This window comes from Hoplias malabaricus, chromosome 9 (genome assembly GCF_029633855.1).
Source record: "Hoplias malabaricus isolate fHopMal1 chromosome 9, fHopMal1.hap1, whole genome shotgun sequence".
NCBI classification, from domain to species: Eukaryota; Metazoa; Chordata; class Actinopteri; order Characiformes; family Erythrinidae; genus Hoplias; species Hoplias malabaricus.
The window spans coordinates 32389104-32412838 of record NC_089808.1 but is presented as its reverse complement, the minus strand read 5'-3'; the positions used below and the strand labels follow the sequence as shown (position 1 = coordinate 32412838).

The 23735-nt window shown below is 39.0% G+C and overlaps 3 protein-coding genes across 3 annotated transcripts; 2 read left to right on the top strand and 1 right to left on the bottom strand.

Moving 5' to 3' along the window:
• The first annotated feature begins 809 nt into the window (after nucleotides 1-809).
• Nucleotides 810-12143, top strand: acer2 (alkaline ceramidase 2). The gene is made up of 6 exons (XM_066682116.1): nucleotides 810-1189; nucleotides 1529-1643; nucleotides 4586-4727; nucleotides 5320-5457; nucleotides 8426-8563; nucleotides 10060-12143. Exons 1-6 carry the CDS (start codon nucleotides 1085-1087, stop codon nucleotides 10244-10246), a joined length of 825 nt encoding a protein of 274 aa, XP_066538213.1. The 5' UTR covers nucleotides 810-1084; the 3' UTR covers nucleotides 10247-12143.
• Nucleotides 12144-12542: 399 nt separating this feature from the next.
• Nucleotides 12543-15606, bottom strand: ppp1r15a (protein phosphatase 1, regulatory subunit 15A). Its single transcript, XM_066681628.1, has 3 exons — nucleotides 15416-15606; nucleotides 13450-14338; nucleotides 12543-13054 (listed from the first exon to the last, which is right to left on the bottom strand). Exons 2-3 carry the CDS (start codon nucleotides 14320-14322, stop codon nucleotides 12821-12823), a joined length of 1107 nt encoding a protein of 368 aa, XP_066537725.1. The 5' UTR covers nucleotides 14323-14338; nucleotides 15416-15606; the 3' UTR covers nucleotides 12543-12820.
• A 525-nt stretch (nucleotides 15607-16131) lies between these two features.
• LOC136707413 (probable U2 small nuclear ribonucleoprotein A') lies at nucleotides 16132-23115 on the top strand. The gene is made up of 6 exons (XM_066681469.1): nucleotides 16132-16262; nucleotides 17594-17747; nucleotides 19109-19377; nucleotides 20241-20327; nucleotides 20447-20524; nucleotides 22627-23115. Exons 2-6 carry the CDS (start codon nucleotides 17688-17690, stop codon nucleotides 22769-22771), a joined length of 639 nt encoding a protein of 212 aa, XP_066537566.1. The 5' UTR covers nucleotides 16132-16262; nucleotides 17594-17687; the 3' UTR covers nucleotides 22772-23115.
• The last annotated feature ends 620 nt before the right edge of the window (nucleotides 23116-23735 follow it).

The following is a 23735-nucleotide window of genomic DNA, read 5'->3' as shown; positions in this document are numbered from 1 at the left end:
TGCTTATTGTTTTATTTTTTACCCCCTTCCACTCATTCATTATCTGTAACCCTTATCCAATTCAGGGTCGTGGTGGGTCCAGAGCCTACCTGGAATCATTGGGCGCAAGGTGGGGAACACACCCTGGAGGGGGTGCCAGTCCTTCACAGGGCAACACATATTCACTCACACCTACAGACACTTTTTTTTGAGCCAGTCCACCTACCGACGTGTGTTTTTGGACTGTGGGAGGAAACTGGAGCACATGGAGGAAACCCACACAGACACAGGGAGAACACACATCACTCCTCACAGACAGTCACCCGGAGCGGGAATCGAACCCACAACCTCCAGGCCCCTGGAGCTGTGTGACTGCTGCACCACCGTGCCGCCCTCCCCCTTCCATTGTAAATGTAATTTTAGGATGCAGACTTTGCTTTTTAATTACAACTTTCAAACGCAAATGCTTAGTTTCCCCTTAAAGGGGTCTGGTTATGAGGCTTTATGAGGCCAGAACTGACAATCCCCAAAAAAGTATATGCTACTGGTTGTAGCATTGCTGTATTAGATTCCAGAACTTAAACTTAACATGTTTCCTTAATCTATGATGGCATATCCTTGTCATTTTATGCTTTTAGTACACTAGATATATTACATATTGCTCCTTTAAAGAGTGGAACATGGAGCTTTTAAGAACAATCAAGTAACCGTTTCTTTGAGGGTGATTCAGTTAGTGGTGACCTCGCTGAATCCTTCCACTAGATAATGTAGTGCGAGCAGCAGCGCGCATGCGCGGATCACATGTTGCTGTGTTGTTATTGTGAGTGCCGTGTGGGGGAATGATAGCGATAGCGGTTCTTCTTCAACCCCGAACACACTTCAGCAGAACAAACATGACACGACTGGCCACAGCGACAACACACCCCATCGAGCACAGCACTGCCCCGGTTTAAGAGCTCGGTCGAGGCACAGCTGTCAGTGTGAAACTCCGGGTCTGTGTCCGTTAGAGCGGAGCTGCTCTTTGAGCTGAACCTGATCTCCAGTCGAGACAAATCCCACACAGTTCCTACGGTCTTTCAGGCGAGCTGACTGAAGGCGCTTCAACATGAATGTAGTTTTCTGGGACCAGCTTCAGGCGGGGAGCTCTGAGGTGGACTGGTGCGAGGGGAATTATCTGATTTATCCTGGAATAGCAGAGTTTTATAACACGGTACGAGGCGAACTGTCTTCAGAGCGCTGCTGCTGCTGCTTTGTTCTCTCACTGTAGGATTAACATTAACGTACTTTGGACTGACTCTGTTTTATAATGTTTTTTTAATTCCTAATGGACGGTAACGGTACACGACTTACTCTCGGTTCAGTAACTGCACTCGTGAAACTGACTAAGTTCGTTTGAACCACAGTTTTGGCGAAAATAGAACTGCTTCACGTCAGCATTTTATAGTCCGAGTGGAGTTTAAATATAGGATACATAGACTGACTTGACATGTGAAATTCTTGTCTTTGTTCCCCCTCTTTCTCTCTCTCTCGGTCTCTGTCTCTCTCTCAGATTAGCAACATACTGTTTTTCATTCTTCCTCCTATACTGATGTGTCTTTTTCGCCAGTATGCCACTCATTTTAACAGTGGTATTTATCTGATATGGACGCTGCTGGTGGTGGTTGGTAAGTTTCTGATTGTGTGATTTCTTTATTCTTTATTTTCATATTCTCTTATGTTTATTTTTAAAAGCAAATTATATGTGTTTTACTAACAGACATATAGTTTTAAACATACACTTTACCAGGTAGTTGGGTGGCTTTATTTATACATTTTCTGAGGCCAAGACAAGCGCTTACCACAGTTATGTTCTAGAGTGACCTCTCAGAGGAAGCTCCCACACAAGAGCAGAGGAGTTAATATTTTTGTCTCTGAGCAGCAGAACACTGAGGGCTGTCACCCTGTATGTATATGTTCTTGGGTGCTTTCAGTACAAAATAGTACACAACAACCAGAGTTGTCTGTGATTTTAAATGGAATGTTGGTGATGATAAAATTGATAAATGTGAAAAACAGGGGCTCACAAAACCACAAGTACACTTCCCTGAGGAGAGAGCTTCTGGGAAACATCATCCAACATAAAGAAACTCTCAAGCATCAGACGGTGGTTTCATATCCATTTTATGTAATATCTTTCTATGAGGACCTGTAAATATGAGGTCTTCCAGTTGTATGGTTCCTTTCACCAGCGCTGTGAACATTTCTGACTTGGTGTATTTATCTAGATTGGAAACTTTGAATTACATACTTTAACTCTTTGATTAGGCAGGAAGAACTTAGAAACATAGGTGGAGGTCCCCATTAAAGTCATTCAGTTTAGACAACTACAGTTGCCCCAAATCATATTCTGCCTTTTCATCTACTGGCCAGTCTGAGTTGACTTCAGTACACGTTCTGTATTGGGTAAGCCTTGAGAATTGTAACCAGACAGCACTAAGGATACTTTAACCTGAAATCTCAAAGGCTTTTATTCTTACAGTGGTGTTTGTGAGCTTGTTTTCGGATAGTTTATTGATCATGCACTCAGATACACCACATTGGGAAGAAAAACGTGTTTTCATCATTACACGGTTTAACCTTAGAGCAGTGAACAAAAGGAAACCTAAAAAAATTAAACTGATTTGTTAGTGTTGTAGAAGGCATAATTTTAGAACAAGTTAATCATTATGAAAATTGTACTGATCTTTGGTCTGTTGACTTTCCCTTCACATACTGGCCTCTTTCTCATAACTGAAAGGCCTCTCTTCATTATCTGTCCTCTGCTGAGGTTCTCAGTGAACTTTATATGGTACGACAGCTCAAGCTATTTTCCTATGACAGCTGTGGAGTAAAAAAAAACCTGTAAATCTTAAGTTGAACAAAAATAGCCCATTATGTCCACTTGTGAGAACAGTCAGTTTCTTTGGTGGAGGTCAGTGAAGAAACAAGGGAAGCTCTGTCTGTTTTTGTAACTTACAAGGTTCACTCTCATGTCCTTGTCATTGTTGCAGTTTGTGAGCTGACTTCAGACTAGATTTTATCAGCAACTTGTTAGTTGTTATGCTTGCAGTTGCTGCCCTGACACCAGTTTGATGATTTGTCTTCCACTGGAGCACTGTGAGCCAGATGACAGCAGTGTCCATAAAACACCAGCAGCATTACTGTATAGGAAAACCTGCCAGCTCAGCACAAATGTGCCTCTGTGTGCATACTTTGTTTCATCACTCACTGGAGGGACTGTTGACCAGAAATAACCCTCTCGCCTTCCTTCATGAGCTATAGAATATATTTAGGAAATCTGGATCAGTACATTTTCATACAAAGTAAATATTTAATGCCAAAGGGACAAAGGCCACGTTCTAGATGTGCTGCGTTTACTGATCCTTACAGCATCTGTCAAAATGCAAACCTACCATGATTAAAAAGGTGTAGTTTATCTTATTTTTAAAGTTCATGTTTGATATGTGTGAAAGAAGAAACCCTATATAAAGGGGATCCAGAAACACGTCCACCTTCTCTGGACCTGAGCTCATTGAAGATGGACTGAGGTGAATTAAAGAAGTTATCTCTGGTCCGACAAATCAAAATATGAAATTTTTGTTGGAAATGATGGATGGCATGTCCTCTGTGCTAAAGAGGAGAGAAACCATTCCACGTGTTGTAAGCTCACAGTCTGGAAGTCAGTATGCATGAATAAATGATGGTTTATTGGAGTGCACATTGCATGGGCGACTTGAACATCTGAGAAGGTACCGTTAATGCTGAATAATATATAAAAGATTTGGAAATCCAGACATCTTGTTCAGGCCTTGCATATTTTAGGAAGACAATGCCAATCTACATTCTGCGTGGATTACAAGAGAACTGTCTCGTAGTAAAATAAAGGTGCTAAACTAAATCAGACCCACTGAAACATTTGGGACATTATAAAATGAAAAACACTACAATAGAGAAGGAAGCCTTGAGCAGCTGAAATGCTGTACCAAGTTACAGTGGGAAAGTATTTTGCTTTTAGAACTTTACAGAGTGTTGTTAAAAGAAGAGGTAATGAAACACAGTGGTAAACATGCCGTGTATCAACTGTTTTGGAATGTGTTACTGGCATAAAATGTAAAATAATAATATTTTAGCAGTAAAATTTCACAATTTCAGCATTAATATATTGTCTTTGAGCTGTTTACAATTATACTTATGATTTTATTGCTGTGCACACTTTTGCATTCTGATTTTATTTTCATTTATCCACAGCATCCCAACTTCATTGAAAAGGGTTTTGTTTGTTAGATGGTAGATAGATTTCAACGTAAGTCTAAAAACTTTGAGCACCCTTGGTTTAGGTTCACCCTAAATTACAAATAACTAAAAAGTGGGAAGAAAATAAAATATAGTGCAACCAATTCTTCAGCACAGAGTGGTTTCACTGGATGCATATTTTTGTAGCGGTAGTGCTTGATGGATGGTCTCAAATAAAAACACAACAGCTTTTATACTGTAACCACTGTGTTCCAAATCCTTTAATTTGAGACATGGCATTTCCCATTGTGTATGAATTCATCCGGAAACCTCTTCCTGTGTTTCTCCTGTACAGGGATTGGCTCCACATATTTTCATGCTACCCTGAGTTTTCTGGGACAGATGCTGGATGAATTAGCAATATTGTGGGTGCTTATGTGTGCTATTGGCATGTGGTTCCCCAAGAGATACCTGCCTAGGATGTTTCGCAGAGACAGGTGAGGATGTCTCACAGCTCATACAGCACACTACATAAGCACAACAGTGGATTGATTAATAATGTATTCATTGTACTGAGCGTACCATAGACTTACAATGTGTTTAATGGATGCATTCAGAAAACCATGGTTTCGTACCTACTCAACCCAATCCTGTCATCCTGTTCTCATGAACAGAGATGAGTTTTAAGGGTTTAACTGATGACTAGAGTGGGCCTTTAAATCACAATGACAAGCCACAAGAAATTCTTTAGAGCTGGGCTTCTTAACTGAGCCTTGAAACTACTTAAGGGGTCTCAGCATAGTTCCTGTGGGATCACTAAAGTGCTTCGAAATACACAAATGCAAATCAATGTGCAACTTTCCTTGAGCAGTAGTCAACAGACATTTTTGATTCCACAATGTACACGACGAGTTACCGTGTTCAGACCCAAAACCAGTCATCGTTCCTCACTAAACGTATTTACTTGTTTCAACAGCAGCAACAAATGTTATGAAGTTATGAAAATGATTAATATTTACTGATTTGAATTTGATTTCTCTGTCTCTCACTCTCTCTCTCTCTCGCTCTCTTTCTGTTTCCCCTCTCCAGGTCCAGGTTTAAATTAGTTGTAGGCATTCTCTCAGGGATCACCACCGGTTTGGCCTTCATAAAGCCGGCCATTAACTCTATCTCATTAATGACCCTTGGAATCCCATGCACAGCTCTCCTCATCACAGAGCTTAAGAGGTCAGTGCTCCAGCTGCATTAGACATTCAGGCTCCTGTATTAGCATTCTGGAGCTTTTCTATTTCTATTCATTATACATTTATGTCTCCAGCATGTTCAATTTTGAACTGACATGTTCTGTAACAATCACTTCATTACGAAAAACAGGATTCAACCTTTTCAAAAGTTGTTTATGTTAGATTAAGAACAGTTTATGCTCTGTACTCAGCAGCTTTTTTTTTCCCTGCTGCTTCTTTTCAAGGTCACTTTAATTACATCAGTAAATGCATTCTACCTGGAAATCAGTCAATTATTTTTAACTAAGGGACTCTTTAAACCCCTACATGGCAATAAAAGGAGTTTGGGGAGTTTTTTTTTTTTCTAAAGTATTTAGTCTTGGCCACAGCTGTAAGTTCTTATTTGTTTGAACTGGTTGTGTCTGTAACACTTGTACATAATGTAATGGTGTTTTATTTGAAAACAGGAAGTACTCACTAGCTTCTGCTTCACCGCTCTTAGTTTAACAGCACACACACACACACACACACACACACTGTGTTTTACACATTTGTACCGAGGCCTGCATTAAGATCACACACATACAAGTTAGAGAATGTGTTGAAAAGTTAAGCTTCCTATTTTGTGTGCTGCTCTTATCTATCGTGTGTGTTGCCTATCAACTCAATCTATTTATAGTATGACACCTGAATGCTAACAACTATTTTATAAAAGTCTCTTATTCAAACGTTCTTTAGTTAGTTTGCTGAAAATCAACTGATTTGTAGAAAGAAAGAAAGACATTTTGGATGTGTCCAGGAAGATAAAAAGAGGTGTAGAACACAGAGAAAATGTATAGCATTAGTATTAATGTTTTAATAACCTGAACACTCAGAATGCCTCACGATGAAAACTAGTGATCAAATCTGAGGCAGCTAAGAAATTACTGTAACTATGTAATTACAGTTCTCTACTCGCCTTCTCTTCTATCACTTAATAAAAGGATATAATTATACATTTGCATAAATGGAATATTGATAGTTTCATCAGAGTAACATTAGGTTCAAGTATGTTTCCATAATGGTGTTATGTAACACACAGAGAATTTTAAGTTTAAGTTCTGTCAAGTTCAGTACAGCACTGTGAATTGTGTTTATTGAACTGGAGCTCTGTTAAAAACTGCAAAGTGGAGGGAGCTGCTTTTCTGTGTTGTCTGTAAAGAGTTAAGATCCCAAATATTTTTGCAGACTTCTTTTTATTCTTCCTGGTTTTTTTTGTGTGTGTGTGTGCTTTTTTGCGAGTTTATTGCCTGTGCATCACACCCTCTCTGACAAAGTTTTCATTGGCTCTTATGTGTGTAGTTCCTTCCTATGTCATCTTCCTGTTCTCTCATTCTAAAGCATTTGGCAGGCCATAATGTCCATGTTCCATTATTGTTGTTAGCACTGTCTCTTAAGATTTAGCTGCATAGGGGTCAAAAACACAATTGATAGCAAAAACTACACTGGCGCCACTTGGCTTCCTAAAGGAATGTAAGCAATTTTAATAGGTTTAATACTGAAATGGTGAATGATACCTGGCAGTTAATAAAGACTGAACAGTTTCACACTTATTAACCTCAATAATTATTGAGACTCGCTAAATAAATAAATAAATAAATAAAAATGTGTTCAATGCTTTTTTTGCTGCTGTAATGCTTTAGGTGGAGAATTATTGATGTTCATTTTTCATATTCTTTTACATTTTGATGGATGTTTCCAAGACATTTGTGGCATAATTATATAAACATATCATAATTAATTTTGTTAATGTAATGGCCATAAGAGTGCCTGTATTATAAACAGGTTATAAGGTTTTACCAAGTGTGAAAATGTATCATTAATGTCCATTAAGGTTTTTTTTTCCTCATTAATGAAGCAATTGTGTAATGGTGAGAAATGTTTGTGTTTGTTCTGTGTTTGTTAAAGTGAGTATGGGCTCTGAAAAAAACACAGGGTAGACATGATTAGTAACTTGCAATGAATAGTATGAGCTGCACATTTTAGCAGCTGTCATCATGCTTTTGAATCAGCATGTTCCCAGTAGCTGTGAGATCAAGTGTCACTGACTAAACAGCTCAACAATGCTTAGTGTCCTCCAGCACACACTGTCTACAGCATAGTTCATAATCACATACACCTCCTACACCTCCAGCGCTAAGCACTACGTTTACATCTGCTCTGTAGCCTTGTCCTTGACACTCTTTCTCTCTCTGTCCCTCTCTCATTGTCTCTGTATCTCTTTTCTCACCCACGTTTGTCTGCTCTTTGACCCACTCTCTCTCTTTCTGTTTCTCTTTCTTTCTCCACCCTGTTGTTCAAGCACTCTTTCTTGTTTTTTTTTCTCTTTGTCTCTCTCACTTTCTTGCTCTTTCTTATTCTTACATATTCTGTAGGATTTGTTATTTTGTGTGAAAGGGAATTCTCGGGCGTGAAAATGGCTTACATAGTGTGACCCAGAAATTTTAGAATATTTACAAAAGCCTTCAACACAACATGCATCAGTTAAACTAGGCAACATCCGTTAAATTAGGGAAAAACAACGTACACTGACGCACATGTTATGTCACTGATTTTTTGCTTAGTGTGAAATTTGAGAGACATGGAAATTCACTAGCGTCACCAGGGACTGTTTGTGTATGCAGGAGAGAGGGAGTTGGAGGGACAGACTGACAAAGGGGCACAGTCTGGCAAAGTAGTCATGAACTGCCCTCCATAAGATGATATTTAAAATGCTAATTTGTGAATCAATACTAGGTATTATATTGTGACAACAACAGTATTTTATAAACAGAGTTGGATGATTTTATATATATATATATATATATTAGGTCTGTATTTGAGTAAAAGTACAAATTCTGTCTTCATATTTCATGTTTATCCTGGGCCATCCCATGTATATTTATTTTATTTTATTTTTACAATTTTGGTGTGTGTGTGTGTGTGTGTTGCAGGTGTGAGAACGTCCGTGTGTTTAAGCTAGGGTTGCTGGCTGGATTGTGGTGGACCCTGGCGATGATGTGCTGGATCAGTGACAGAATCTTTTGTGAGATGTGGTCCTCTGTCAACTTCCCTTACTTACACTGTGCCTGGTGAGTGCACTTCTGCGTTAGCTCAACATTTTTAAGTGCATATTCACATTACACGTATACAGGACAAGTAGCATCCTTACCATCTGTAATAACTCCACTTGCCCATTTCCATGAAGTGCACATGATAGATCACTTGATAATGGTGAAAGCCATTGTTCAGTCCCAGAAGTGATTTTCAGCAGTGACGTGTGGATACTTAATACAGCAAACTGTCTTTTTTCTACGGCGTAATACAAGTGATATTGTACTGACAGGATTATTAATATGTGTATATTTTCAGGAATATAAGGTTTTGGCTGCAGTTCAGTGTCACAATTGAGGCAGGAAGCGGACGTACATGCAAGGAATATTTAATTAAACTAAACCAAGTCAAACATTAATTCATTCATCTGTAACCGCTTATCCAGTTCAGGGTCACGGTGGGTCCAGAGCCTACCTGGAATCATTGGGCGCAAGGCGGGAATACACCCTGGAGGGGGTGCCAGTCCTTCACAGGGCAACACAGACACACACACACACGGACACTTTTGAGTCTCCAATCCACCTACCAACGTGTGTTTTTGGACTGTGGGAGGAAACCGGAGCACCCGGAGGAAACCCACGTGGACACGGGGAGAACACACCAACTCCTCACAGACAGTCACCCGGAGCGGGAATCGAACCCACAACCTCCAGGCCCCTGGAGCTGTGTGACTGCGACACTACCTGCTGCACCACCGTGCCGCCCTCCAAGTCAAACATAACAAACAGAAAACAAACACAAGCATGGAGACAAGGAAACAAACTAGAACTTAGTAGAACATAACTAGGACAGGAACATAACAACTGTGAACTGGTGGCAATGTGTAAGACAACTGACAAAGAAACACATCTACACACACAAAACCGACAAGGAAACACTGAAACAAAGGGACTATATATACAGAGCACTGACAAGGAACACCTGGGGACAATAACGAGAGGGCAGGACCTCAAAGGAGACACTGACGAGAGGGTGGGACTAGGGCAGAGACAAGAACAACCAGAGCCATTTGCTACATGAGCACATGATGAGGAAAACAGACAGGACGTTACATTCAGAATCTGGTGCTTTACCTCCTCTAACACATAATACTCTCGGACAAAATATGCACTGGTTACAATGGAAACATATTTGTCCCAAAAAGTAATGTAATAAGCCATGTAACTGATTTATTTATTACTGTTTTGGACTGGATGGTAACTATGACACATGGCAGAATATGGCTCCCATAAGTTTAGCTAATTCAGGAGAATTGGGCACTTAGCATTCTATTCTCTCCAGTGTTGGGAATTAAAACTGACTGGAACTGGCAGTAACTAAATTAAAAAAAGAAGGTGTTTGCTGTACATTACTGAAAATTTCCAAAGTCATTGTGTTTGACTGTCTCCACACTCTTATTTTTCAGATTTCATGTGAAAATGTAATCCTCCTTTTTAATTTCACGTATTAATTTCTATGTTATTTAACTCCATAGGCACATTTTGATCTGCCTGGCCTCCTACCTGGGCTGTGTGTGTTTCGCTTACTTCGATGCAGCCTCAGAGGCCCCCGAGCAGGGTCCAGTGGTCAAGTTCTGGCCCTCTGAGAAGTGGGCCTTCATTGGTGTACCATATGTCACCCTGCTGTGTGTCCACCGGAAGCCCTCCATCAAGGTCACATGACCAGCCACAGATGCCTAATGTAATATCCTCTTAATGCACTTCTTCCAGACATTCCCAGACTGAGGATAAAGGCTCAGTATTTTTGTCAGTATTAATAATGTACATTCTGCACATCAACAGCCAGAATGGATTGTGTTTAACAGCACGGAAAAAGCTCAATGACATTGACACTCCTTTTGGACTGTGGCATTCCTTTAAACAGGTTTACATTCCAGCAATGCAACTAATCAGCTTGGACACTGGATTTCAAAACGTTAATGTGCAAAAAGTTTAGGCATCCAAGAAAACTGTTTCAAACCTTTTAAGCAGTAGGTGTTTATGTAACGACATATTCCATTCCTGCCATTCGTTAGAGGTGCACAGGTCTGACTGAAGGTTCCGGCTGTTTTATGGGTTTTGTTAAATTCCATGAATGGCACTTGCTTTCATGGAATGAAAGATTGATTGGCGAAAGGAATTGGATGTTTACGATAAATGCTAGCCTTCTTCGAGGAGCTGTTTGGACATAGTTAAGCACAAACACTGGTGAACGGCAAATCAGAACACATCACTTACTTTTTATAATTTATTCTAATGCTTATGATTTTTAAACAAATATTTGTTTACTGTCTGGATCAATATATTTACCTTACCATCTTCTCAGGCACCCAAGACTTTTTGCACAATACGGTACAGTACCCTTAACAAAATAATTCTTATAAGCACAAATGGTTGTCGTTTGTTCGCACAAAAGCTCTTTTTCCTCTGTAACGCGTAATGGTTGTGGAAGTATATATATCAGGTTCATGTCTATGGTGTATCTTTTGCACTTTTTTTATTTATGTTTGTAATGTATTCCCATATATCACTGTTTATCATGTACACAATTCTAATTTCTAAGGTGTTTAACCCAAAATATAATGGCTTCAGCCAGGCCAAATAATCTTTCTTATATTGGACAGTGATTTCATTATTAATATTAATACTAATATCTTTACAGTTAATTTTGTTTGCTACAAACTCAGTCAAATATATCATTCAATGGTATCTGTGGGTTAAGGCTAGTCAGAATATGAACTTTTTTGAGGTCACTTTATTAAAGCTTAAATTAAATTAATATTTTAACACAGCTTAACACCAATGTTAACGATAGTTATAATGTGTGGCATTTTGTTCTTGGTGTTGTGTACTCCAGATTGTGTTGAAGGATGTATTCTAGCTTTGCCTTTTGCGTGTTAACAAATGCATTGAAGTGGGTTTGGTGTACTGCATTTAATTCTGAACACGTTCAGCTGATGCTTGGCCATTTGTAGCATTTCTTCATGTGCCCCCTGTTTCATGAGGGATATCTTGTCACATTTCTTACTCAGATTTGATGAATAGAGTCAGATGCAGTAGAATAGAACTAGCTGTTGTATACGCACTGCCTTTGCAGTGTTTAAGACAACTTCATTCATTCATTCGTTGTCTGATCCAGTTCAGGGTCGCGGTGGGTCCGGAGCCCACCCGGAATCACAAGGCGGGAACACACCCCGGAGGGGGCGCCAGTCCTTCATTTAACACAACTTGCAAGTAATAAATCTGAAGTGCCACAATACAGAACCAGCATTACTGAGGCTGAACTCCATTTCAACAATAATATTTCAGCCGTTTTTTTATACTAAACTATGGCTTCCACTGTTTTTATAAAGTTGAAATTTATGAGAAATCTGTGCTTAAAGATGCACTGCACAGACCCTCAGAGGCTTTGCCATCTTCTGTTTGCCACTCAAAAATGGGCACAGGGAACAGATATACAGACTATTTATTTTTCTTGTCTTTTTTTTTTTTTTTTTAAGTATTGATGATATACAACTGTTTGTAACTGGAACAAAAACATTTGATTACTATTTTTGCATTTATTTTATGTAATAAAAACTTACCGTATCAGTAGCTGCAGTTGTGTTTTCATGTCATTCAGACTTCAGCGTGGGCTGGAAATGATGAAATGTGATGCCCCAAAGCGACAGACAAGTTTTAACAGCTAAAATTCTATTCGATATGTCAAAGCTTGACTTTAATACAGATTGTGCAAGTAGATTATCCTCTAATGCCCTCATTAATGTCTTTTAAAAACCTGGCCCTTTTGATTAAAATTAAGCAAAGGTGGTGTGTGTCTTTTGCACACTGCTGTACATGTCTTGTGAGTCTGTAAGCCTCAGAGGACACACTGACCCCTTTGCTGAACCCAATAACTAACCCCAGAGGAAAGAATGACTGTTCCTCAAATGTAAGTGTATTCAAGCCCTTATGAAGCTTTCTGAGAAAAACACGTCTCATCCATTCCAAATAGACAAGTGTTTATTAACATGAAAACACGTTACTACATAACACAACCAATACTTCTTTCATCAAATACTGATAAATAACAACAAAATACACAAAATGTACAATGTAAAGGATAATGATACTAAAAACAGTGGTGCAGCAGCTTCAGTGTGAAGAGGTAACTATTTCAGCTTAGATGCAGAAGTAAATCTATAAAACACTGTAGAAAAACAGTAGCCTTGGCAAACATTCAGTAACGGTAGTAATTGTAGAAAATCAGTAGCATGATCAAATATTTGAGGAAGGTTCTGACACAGCCGCCCTCTGCAGTCTGCCCCAAACTCTGGCTCTGTGCTGGGCTGTTAGGCAGGGGTTGATCACCTCTCCAGTTTTCTCCACTCTCCTTCTGAAACGCTCTCTGTCTCTGGCTAGCTCCAACCAGCAGGAGCCGTCTCGTGCTGCTCTGCTGGCAAAGCCCCAAGACACCAGGTGATGCACTTGGACCCTCTCACCGAAACACACCTGAAAATGAAAACAGCTGTTATCAGTGGTTATATAGTTGTGCTATAACCAGCTAGGTCATAATTCATTTTACACGACTATATACTAATCTCTCCTTATGTCTTTGAATTATCGCACTTGTCACACAAGGAGAGTCACATGTTTGTCTTATCTTTGGGTGTGACACACAAGAACACAGTTAAAAAAAACCTGGTTATCAGCTGTCATCTAAGTCATAGCAAAAGTCATTGTTTTCTTTAAACTGTTCTTGCACAGGATTGCTTTAGTAGCTTATTCCCAAACAAGTCTCTATTTAAGAAACATTGCTGGAATGCTTGTCTCTGGAAACTCTAGGCTGCAGTTAGGGTTAGGTCAGTTTTAGCTTTGTGGAATGAGGTTATAGTGTAATAATCTACCTTCTTTGCTCTTTCCTTTGTGCTGTCCATAGGACTGTTTTCTTCTACATCTCCAGGTGTTGACTTCTGAACTTCACTGACTTGAGGCCTTGAGGTTTTGCAGTCCTTCGTGCTGTCTGTAGACTTTGCTTTGTCTCCAGTGGAACAGGTAAAGTAGAGCGGATTGTAGGGATCGTTGCTATTCAGGAAAGACTCCCACAACTCTGTGCTCTCTGTAGATGCTTCAGAATCCCCTTCACCATCTGACCAATCTGAATCCTCTTCATCATTCCAATCTGTTGTCTCCTCTTCATCCCCAGAAGACTCCTCCATATCCTGATCTTTATCATCAAGGACATCATCATTCATTTTACCATCTTCTTCCTCATCTTCTTCAGACTCCCATTCTAGCCAGTCTGAAAGCACCACTTCACCTCCATTATCTGCAATCTCATCAGACATGGTCAGAGGCTCCTCAGTGATATTCATCTGTAGACCCAGTAAATTCTTGCCCATGCTGGTCTGTCTTACTTCCTTGCTACTAGCTTCAAATCCAAGCTTCTCTTGGGCCCGCAAGCCCACAGTGATTTTCTTTGACTCGCCAGTCATTGCCAATGTTTCTCCACCACACATTACGAAAACTCTGGAGTTTAGAAGTTCTGTAACACTCATACAGCGATGGATAACTTTCCTGATGGCTTCCCAAAGGCGAAGTCCAATTCTCTCAAACACGGTAAGGACAGGCATTACAGTGAATAGACTAAGAGGAATGTTTTCACTCGTCCTTTTCATGTCAGATGAATGCTCAAGGTTCTTCACAGGTGGATCAAACTGAACTGCCTTGGTCATGAACCAGTATGATGGATGATGTTGATCTGAAATGAATGGTGCCATAGCAGTCACAGTCACTCTGTAGGAATACAATGGGATTATGACGTTAATTCAAGATCTTCAAACAAACATCAATCATAACTTTTCTTGAAAATCCTTAAGTCACTATTATCATGTGACTACACACTATTTAGTTACTATTACTGCTAATATAATTTACTGTTAAAGTGCCTCCTAAAACACTTGATGATGACAACACACTGCATGGTTTAAACTAGAAATGGGAACCTAAACTAGTAATCGTCAAACAAATCAAAACTGCCAACTCAAATGAATATGATTTGCAACAGTATTATTTTTTCTGTTTACAATTATTGTAAGGAAATGGCACAGTAAAATTTAATACAACACCAAAGTGGCAAAATTCTCTCTTATATCAGTGATCAGATTAGATTTATATGTCATTCCTAACGTCATAAACCTAAGGAACTCAACCCGTCAACTTCATGTGAGTTTTTTATGAGAATGGATGGATGGAGGGGGGCTGTAAGAGAAACCTGATGTTCTTGGGTTGTTGTCATAGCATACCGAAACCACGTTAAATTACTGTAATATAATAAGCACAATATACTTATATTGTTTGTAAATCAGAATCAGATTTATTTGGCCAAGTAAGTTACACACACACAAGGAATAAAGGGATAGGCAAAATCTAAAAAAGAAAAAGAAACATTCCAAAATATCACTTCTCTTTAAGATTACAGACTTTTGGGAAGAGGAGGGTCCTCATGATTACCCACTCAGAGCGGGGAATCACATTCCAAACCACACACGCGCCAGCTCCTACGTGCTTACACTAACGTAGGCGGTAACCTAGGCAACTGTTTTCACAAGTACGATAAACAAAGCGGACGTGCTTCTTAATTAAATTATGAATATGTCGTTAATACCCAGCAATCATTAACACCAAACATGTTTACGCTGAAAAAAAATATTTTGTAGAGAAAGTAAACCCTGTCCAAAACTAGAAGTGGAAGCTTAAATACTCTAGCGAAATACGTTCCTATGTAATCCAGATTATTGAAACAACTGACGTTTGGAATTGATTAGAACATCATGAATCACTAGAAATGTCAACAAAATAACATTAACGCACCTCTAAGATCAGCCAGTCGCTTGACAGTCGCTCCAGCGGAGATTTCGAGCTGCGAAGTTGAATTCACTGATATTCTCCACAACAGTCTTCGTGTACCGTGAATGATGTGATTCCATGTCGAATGTGTACTCGGTGTCTGCTCCGTTCATAAACATCTCTCGCTCGGTGTCTATTTCATACGCTTCATTCTCTCTGTCTGTAAATAGAAATGACGCACTGACTGACAGTTGGACGTTATATACTGAGTGAAAACGTCACCTCGGTGGGGCGGGATTTACTTTGCGTCTCCAATAGCAACAGCGGACGTCACGCAAGAGCTGAGTAGTTTCTTTACTTTTCCAGAAACTCCCCGCCCAGCGCGCGGGGTTGAGCCGGAGTTGCATCATGACCAAATATGGAGAGTGAAACCAGAACAACAACGCAGCTCCTTCATGTACACAACACAACACCAACCAACACAGACACCAGACAGGGACATTCACATAACAGACACTTAAACGAAATCGTTGAGTTGAAAACAAAAATTAATTAATCAACAAAGACTTTGTTTACAATATATACACTTCATAAAAGTATTTTATAAATAAGGGCATAGTCTGAGATATGTTTCCATTAAAACAAGGCTGTGAATATCAATCTTCACCAAAAAATCAAGCTGACGTGTGTTTTTATTTTGTGTGTCACATTGTGCACAGTTGTGAGTGACTGAACTAGCACAATATCCTCGTGGTTTTCCTGACGTATGCCCTTTTGTTCTTAGAAAGCTCCAGCATCCAAACCTTACCCTGATCCGGCTGAAGTGGTGACAGGAGATAAATGAAGGAATGAACTGTTCTCTGTAAACCATGTAAATATTTTCTAGTTTTTATATTCATACTTTGTGTGATGTTGCCAAAAGTATCCCACAAATGGGGGACAAACTAAAGGAATAAATTCATAGAAAAATGACTGCCATTACTGCTGCCAAACCAATGAACTGATTTAGCTAACAATCAGCATCCTGCCATGTTCTGTGACGAGCCTCAGTTGAATTCTGTTGTGCATTAGGATAACTTAGGGTCAGTTATCTAAGCGATTATAGTTGGGTTTTTGATGTGCTTCAGTCCCAAAGAGTGCACAACAAGCCAATGTTTCAACTGAAACAATGAATTCTATGTTTAGGTCTGGGAAACTCATCAGTAAACAATGTTAAAAACTGTGTTTTAATTAGTGTAACATGTCAGGAAAAAAATTAAAGCAATATGTCAGTGAATTCCTATACAGTTATTCTGACTATGATTACTGTTACTCTGACTATGACTGTTACTCTGACTATGATGACTGTTACTCTGACTATGATGACTGTTATTCTGACTATGATTACTGTTACTCTGATTATGACTGTTACTCTGACTATGATGACTGTTACTCTGACTATGACTACTGTTATTCTGACTATGATTACTGTTACTCTGACTATGATGACTGTTACTCTCACTATGATTACTGTTATTCTGACTATGACTGTTACTCTGACTATGATGACTGTTACTCTCACTATGATTACTGTTATTCTGACTATGATTACTGTTACTCTGATTATGACTGTTACTCTGACTATGATGACTGTTACTCTGACTATGACTGTTACTCTGACTATGATGACTGTTACTCTGACTATGATGACTGTTATTCTGACTATGATTACTGTTACTCTGATTATGACTGTTACTCTGACTATGATGACTGTTACTCTGACTATGACTACTGTTATTCTGACTATGACTGTTACTCTGACTATGATGACTGTTACTCTCACTATGATTACTGTTATTCTGACTATGACTGTTACTCTGACTATGATGACTGTTACTCTGACTATGATGACTGTTACTCTGACTGTGATGATTGTTATTCAGACTATAATTAATTTCCATCCTAAGGTTAAAAGTACATTGACAATGCCCCCATTGGTAGGGCACAAAAGGTCATGGTTTGATGAAGCACTTTTTGAAGAATTGTGTCCTATCCCTTTAATTCCTACAGTTCCACACACTGATTAAATCTATGCAATGCCATAATGTACTCAAGCTGCTCTGCCAGCACATGGATCTAAAATTGTGCAGAGAATTGAACAAAAATGTTAAAAATGAAATCAATTGTACAACATCAACAAACTCCATGTTTGACCCATTTCAGTAAACTGGCGTAAATGGTGTGGAGGAAGGGGTTAACAGGCAATGTGATTATCCAGATCTTGTGATCCTGACTCCAGTCATGAAAGAAGGCCTTTATGTGTTTAGAGCAGACCTTCCCTGCACTTAGCGATCGTCTCCTAACCCAGCTAACACTGGTGAGTAAGATCTTGGATTTTGGGATATTTGGGTGTGACATCTACCATATATTTCTAAAAGATCATTTTTGTGACAGCGGTCTCGCTGTCATAAACTAGGGTTCTTTAGTTGTACCAGTTGTATGTATTTTTTAGGCTAGTACCTGCATACTGTATTCTTTGTAACTGAAAGCATGTCTTTTATAGAAACTGAAACAATAGCAGTTGCTGAAATCAAATTAAATGATGGATTGGAGGCAGGAGAAATACTATTCATTTTCTTTTATACCTGCTAGCATCTAAAGAAGGCTTTTTATATTACAAGACTGTTATAGATAAGATTTGTACTGGAATATCTGCACACTTGGATGCAAATCAAAATAACATTTTAAAGAATATTTAAGGGTCAAATACATATTCCTATTTTTTAGTGATACAGATATAGATACATGCCAGACTCTATGCTCTATATATGGAAATCACATTAATAGCAACAATACTTAAAATTGATTGGTTTTGTTGTTTGCGATTATGAAAGTAACTCAATTTTACTTGTTTCTACACTCTCTGTCCATGCTCTCAGTTCCACTGACCATACAGAAGCACTTTGTAGTTCTATAATTAAAGACTGTAGTCCCCCTGTTGCTCTGCATACTTTGTTTACCCTCTTTCACCTTGTTATTCAATGGTCAAGACCCCCAGAAGACTACCAGAGTGCAAATATAATTTGGGTGGTGGGTCATTTTCAGTGCTGCAGTGACACCAATATGGCGGTTATGCTGGTATGAGGGAAACATTCAAAAGGGTGCAGCTGGAGTTTTTAAGCCCTTCGGTGTCACTGCTTGACAAGTGAATAGTCCACCAACCGTGAGTGAACACAATGTTTAAAAACTCAGCGCTGATGTGTCTGATCCACTCATACCAGTGTTACAAACACTTACAAGCAACCACCACGTCAAAGTCACTGCAGCACTGAGAATGATCCACCACCCAAATCATATCTGCTGTGTGGTGGTCCAGTGCTTATCCTGACAATTGAAGAGCATGGTGAAAGGAGGCTAACTAAGTATGCAGAGCAACCGACTGTAATTTCAGAACTACAAAATTCTCCTCTAGGGTCTGTGGAGTTGAGAGAATGGACAGTGAGTGTAGAAACAAGGATACTCTCTGTTGACAGTAGTCTCCCCTTATACATATTCATGTTGAAGTAGTAAAGTGTGTTTTAGTCTAGACTGCTTTTTGAAAGAGGCACTGCCCAGAGGTTGAAAACCCGTTGATATATAACTGATTTATGACTCGATTAGGTGTAGAAACTTAAATCAAATAATCCTAATTGGACATCATTAGGTGGATCATTTGCATATTGATGCATATGTTTATAGGATGGTGGTTGTAGCCTGGTTAGGTGGTGGTCAATATGTGTCCTGATGCCGTGGTGGGGAGCTGACTACATGGAGGAATGTGAGGAGGAGTGTGAGGAGGGCACTGTGGTGGAGGAAGGGCCTTTACTCCCAGGGAGCCCTACCACATTTCTGGGCTTAAAGAGGCTCTCCTTCGCTTACCAGGGCCTTCTGGAGATCCCATATGACATGATTCTGGAGCAGAGGGACACCCTTGAGGTTCTGGACCTCAGTTATAACCTGCTGGATGAGTATCCTTTAACCTGCACATATTCCTTGTCTAAATATATATATATATATTCTTAATATAGTACAAAGATTGTCCTCAAAAAATCGTAATTATTCTTTTTTTATGTTAAATTGCTGTAAAATGACAAAGAAAACATGCTGATTTGTAAGAAAAACATTGAGAGCTTAAAGGGAATCCCGTGGATTTTCTGGGTAATTCAGCTGTGAAGTTTGCCTTTCAAGAGGAATTTAGAGACTCAGAATTGTTCAGCAATGATGATAGGTAACAGAAATGTAGTTTCTGAAAACTAACAAGCAGAAATTGTTTAAATGAAATGATAAAATAATCCTCACTGAAAAATAGTCCTACACAGAAAATGCATGTTCTTGTTTGTTAGTTTGTTTTATAAAGGTGTTTTTAAAAGTGACTTCACATAGTTCGAAAAACCAGTGGAATTATCCTTTAACTTATACTGTCAGGTCAGATGAGACTGATGCACCTTGGACCTTAGTGGTGGATTCCATTAAATTAAATCACCAACTTGATTCAGATGTTTTTTAACAGTGAGCGAACCAGAAAATCACACCGTATATTTTACTAATTATTTAAACGTATGTTTTATTTTCCTATAGAGGTGTGGGTGTTATTGGTTTTGTACTGCAGCCTAAATGACCTATGTAAGGCCTTTTTTGATGTGCAGGGTCAAATAAGAGATTACTACTAGAGAGCAGTCATGGAAGTTTTTTTTTTTTTGGCTTTGGGTGTATGTCCTTATCTCAGCTGCTAACGGAGCCCAGCTCTTCTGGTGGAGTTGGAGAAATTGAGCACACTCATCCTGGACAGTAACAACTACAGCGCTCATGTTAAATTCCCATACATGCCCAGTCTCACTACCCTGTGGATCAACAAAAACAAGATCAGAAATCTGCCCATCATAGTGGAGGAGATACGCACCAAGTTCCCCAATATCAAGTAGGCCACATCTCATTATGTTTTATAATCAAAAGCAAAACATCTCAGCACTTCAACAATGGTTGTACTTACTAAAAAAACAAAAACGTAGTAAATATTGTTGACTGCTGTATTTCCAGGATACTCAGCATGATGAACAATGAAGCTGCCCCCAGTTATTTTAATGGTGGGAGTCTCATGCAGTATATTGATTACAGGTAAACCACAGCCCAGCCTGTAAACAAAACGTCTGTCCTATAAAACCATTAAATGAGCTCAATGATTAGGAGCCACAATATTTTTCACCATTAAAAATATTAGATCATATGTTTATTTAATAGCATGACCCTGAATTTGATAAGCCGTTTCAGACAATGAATGAATGAATGAATGATTATACTGGCGCCCCCTCCAGGGTGTATTCCCGCCTTGCGCCCAATGATTCCAGGTAGGCTCTGGACCCACCGCGACCCTGAACGGGAAAAGCGGTTACAGATAATGAATGAATGAATGAATGAATGAATGTTTATTCAATGTAAATTTGATGAAGAGCAGATCCCCTTGTTTAGTGATCTTTAATTCTCTTTTTCAGATTTTACACAGGGAAGTTCTATGGATTTTTATTTATTTTTTTAATGATTTTGTTTAAGTTAACAAATTAATTCAATAAAATATCTGCTACAATTTGCAGTACAATGTACAAAATGTTTCTCTGTGCCTCTTCACATTAAAGCAATGAATATGTTTCTCTGCACCATAAAACTTTAAGACAACATAGGTTTATTTCGCCACCTGGTGGTCAAATTATGTAAAGTATTCCCAGTCAAAATGATGTTAATGACAGTGAAGAAAATAATAAAAAAGAGTAGACTGAATGGGAACCAATTATATCAGTTATAGTGCAAATAAATCATAGCCAAGTCTTTAAAGAAGGACACTGAATTACGTATTAAGGAAAACGTATTTTCCTTAATATTGGCCCACTATAAATATGATGTTATAGTCAACATTAAATGTTTTTAGCCATGTGCCGATAGAAGGTGATCCTGGTTTAATAGCTTTTCTAAGTGGAATAAAAAAGCCATTTTCTAAGTGAAAATCAGTGCACATCATCAGAAAATGTGTATCTGCAAATTCGAATGTATAATTATAATCATACACCATATAAAATGCCAATCCATTAGAGCTTCACATAGGGCCCACCACACTCTCTTCCTACTTGCAGCCACATCATTTCTGTTGAGTCCTACACCTCAACACTAAGACTGCTTATGATCTGATTAACAACCAGCTATCCTTAACAACTACGGTTACTCATCGAGCCCAGCCCATGAGTACCCAAACCAGTCACTGTATCACTAGCTCTTCACAGGGGTCATCAGGCCGACACCTCCCCTTGTCAGTATTTCACTGAATTAGGCTCACAACACCTCCAGAAGGCTCAACAATGAAGTCTGGCATCCCAGACCCACCCCCCTCCAAGCCAGCTTTACAGTCCTACCTTACCCTTAACCATTAACAAACGTAAATCCACATTGGCCTCCCTGCTGACTAAAGCTGTACCTAGCCCCACTGGCACCGTTAATGCATGCTCAGTGCCACCAGTTCCATGTGAACATTACATGCTACATCACCAACAATCCCAAAAGCACCACTCCAGTGTATTTCCCCAAGTAATCTGTGCTCTCCTTATCCACAGCCACTGAATAGACATTTCAGCTGTTTCTGATAACTCCTTCACAGCTGTCCTTAGTTTCCGGCCCCTGATGCCAAACTGTACAAGCAGGGATGTGGCCGATTTAGCTACAAATCCTCTAACACCCATCTCCACCAGTCTTAAATGTGCCTGCCACCTGCGTTCTCTCACCTCAGCCACCAAATCTGCGTATGTCAGCTTCTTCCTTTCGTATGCTTTATCTACTACATCCTCAAATGGAATAAAAATAAACTTAACATAATTACTTATTAATTGCTGCATTAACTTACTGGAAACTTAAAAATCTTATGTCACATTTTAAATTTAGTTTTTTAAGTATGTGAAATTCAGCAAGAAAATAGAAATTAGATTAAATTAAATTAATTTAAAGCTGAAAATAACAGGACCAAAACATGTTATATTTCACCAATAATGTTTATATATTTACATATGTTTGTATATAACGTGTTATGTAAAAATCTGCTGAAATAACCTCATGAAAGGGAGATCTCTTTCCCAGATTTGAAGTGTAATTAAGTTTTTTTTAGAAGTTCAAAGCTTGTTCAGAGAGTTTATAAAGGTCATCCTGAGTTCAGCTGGACTTGGCTCTTTTCCTTTGTGCAGGCACTATGTTATCAGTCAGATTCCCAGCCTGGAGGTCCTGGATGACACAGAGGTTCAGGAAACAGAGCGAGCACTTGCCAAGAAGACCTACAGGATGCAGAGGATCAGAGAGGGAAGCAAGAAGAAGAAGGAGCTCCAGCACTGATGGCCAGCAGCTAATCGCTTCATCAGACCGCTTCAGGCTGCATGCCAGACTCTCTGACAATATCTCACTACAACCCAGCCTCTCAAAGTCAGGCCTCTGTAAGATTAAGAAAAGAACGCAAGCCTGTACATATTTGCATATTTGTGATCAGAACCGTCTAAAAGGGCGCCTCTGTCACATTTCTGTATTTTATTTCTCTTATGAAATTAATTTATGATGTATGTGTGTGTTTATGTATCATAACCATCACATGACCATTTCCTCACCTCTTTAAATTCCTTAAAATAAAATTATATTGTTGTTTATGGGTTAATGACCACTTTTCTCTTACACTGTGCTGCATTCTGAGCTACATTCTGTCTGAAACATCCCTTATAGTCTTTATGTCAATGTGTACACAAACCTGAGGCTGGTTTAAGAAACAGATATATACTATAAGACTATGAGCTTGTAGACCACTGCTCACCCATTCATAAACTGTATTAAAATGATGTTTTCGTATCTATGCTGTAGTAAAAGTCTGTAATGTTTTGACTAGGCTTTAGAATACACATCAGAACCCTTCTATGAGGATCTGGTAGCATTCAGCCATGAGAAAATTAGTGAAGTTGTGTACTGATGCTGGATGATAAGTTCTTAAATAAAAACACCAGTCCAACTGAAGGTTCAGGATAAATATCCATTATTTGATAGTACACAGCTCCTTTGCTCTACAGTTCAGTGTCTCTCTAGGAGAAACTTGGCAGAAATCAGATGAGGTAAACATAAATATCTGTGTATCTACTAAATGTTATGTTTATGACTTAAAATACATTTAAAATAAGTTCTGTTAACGGTGTCAAATGGGCTACGGGGTTTAACATGTGAAGTCCAAAGGGGTGGCAAGTTGGCGCAGCAGGTAGTGTCACAGACACAGCTCCAGGGGTCTGGAGGTTGTGGGTTTAAGTCTCCTGATAGCAAGGAG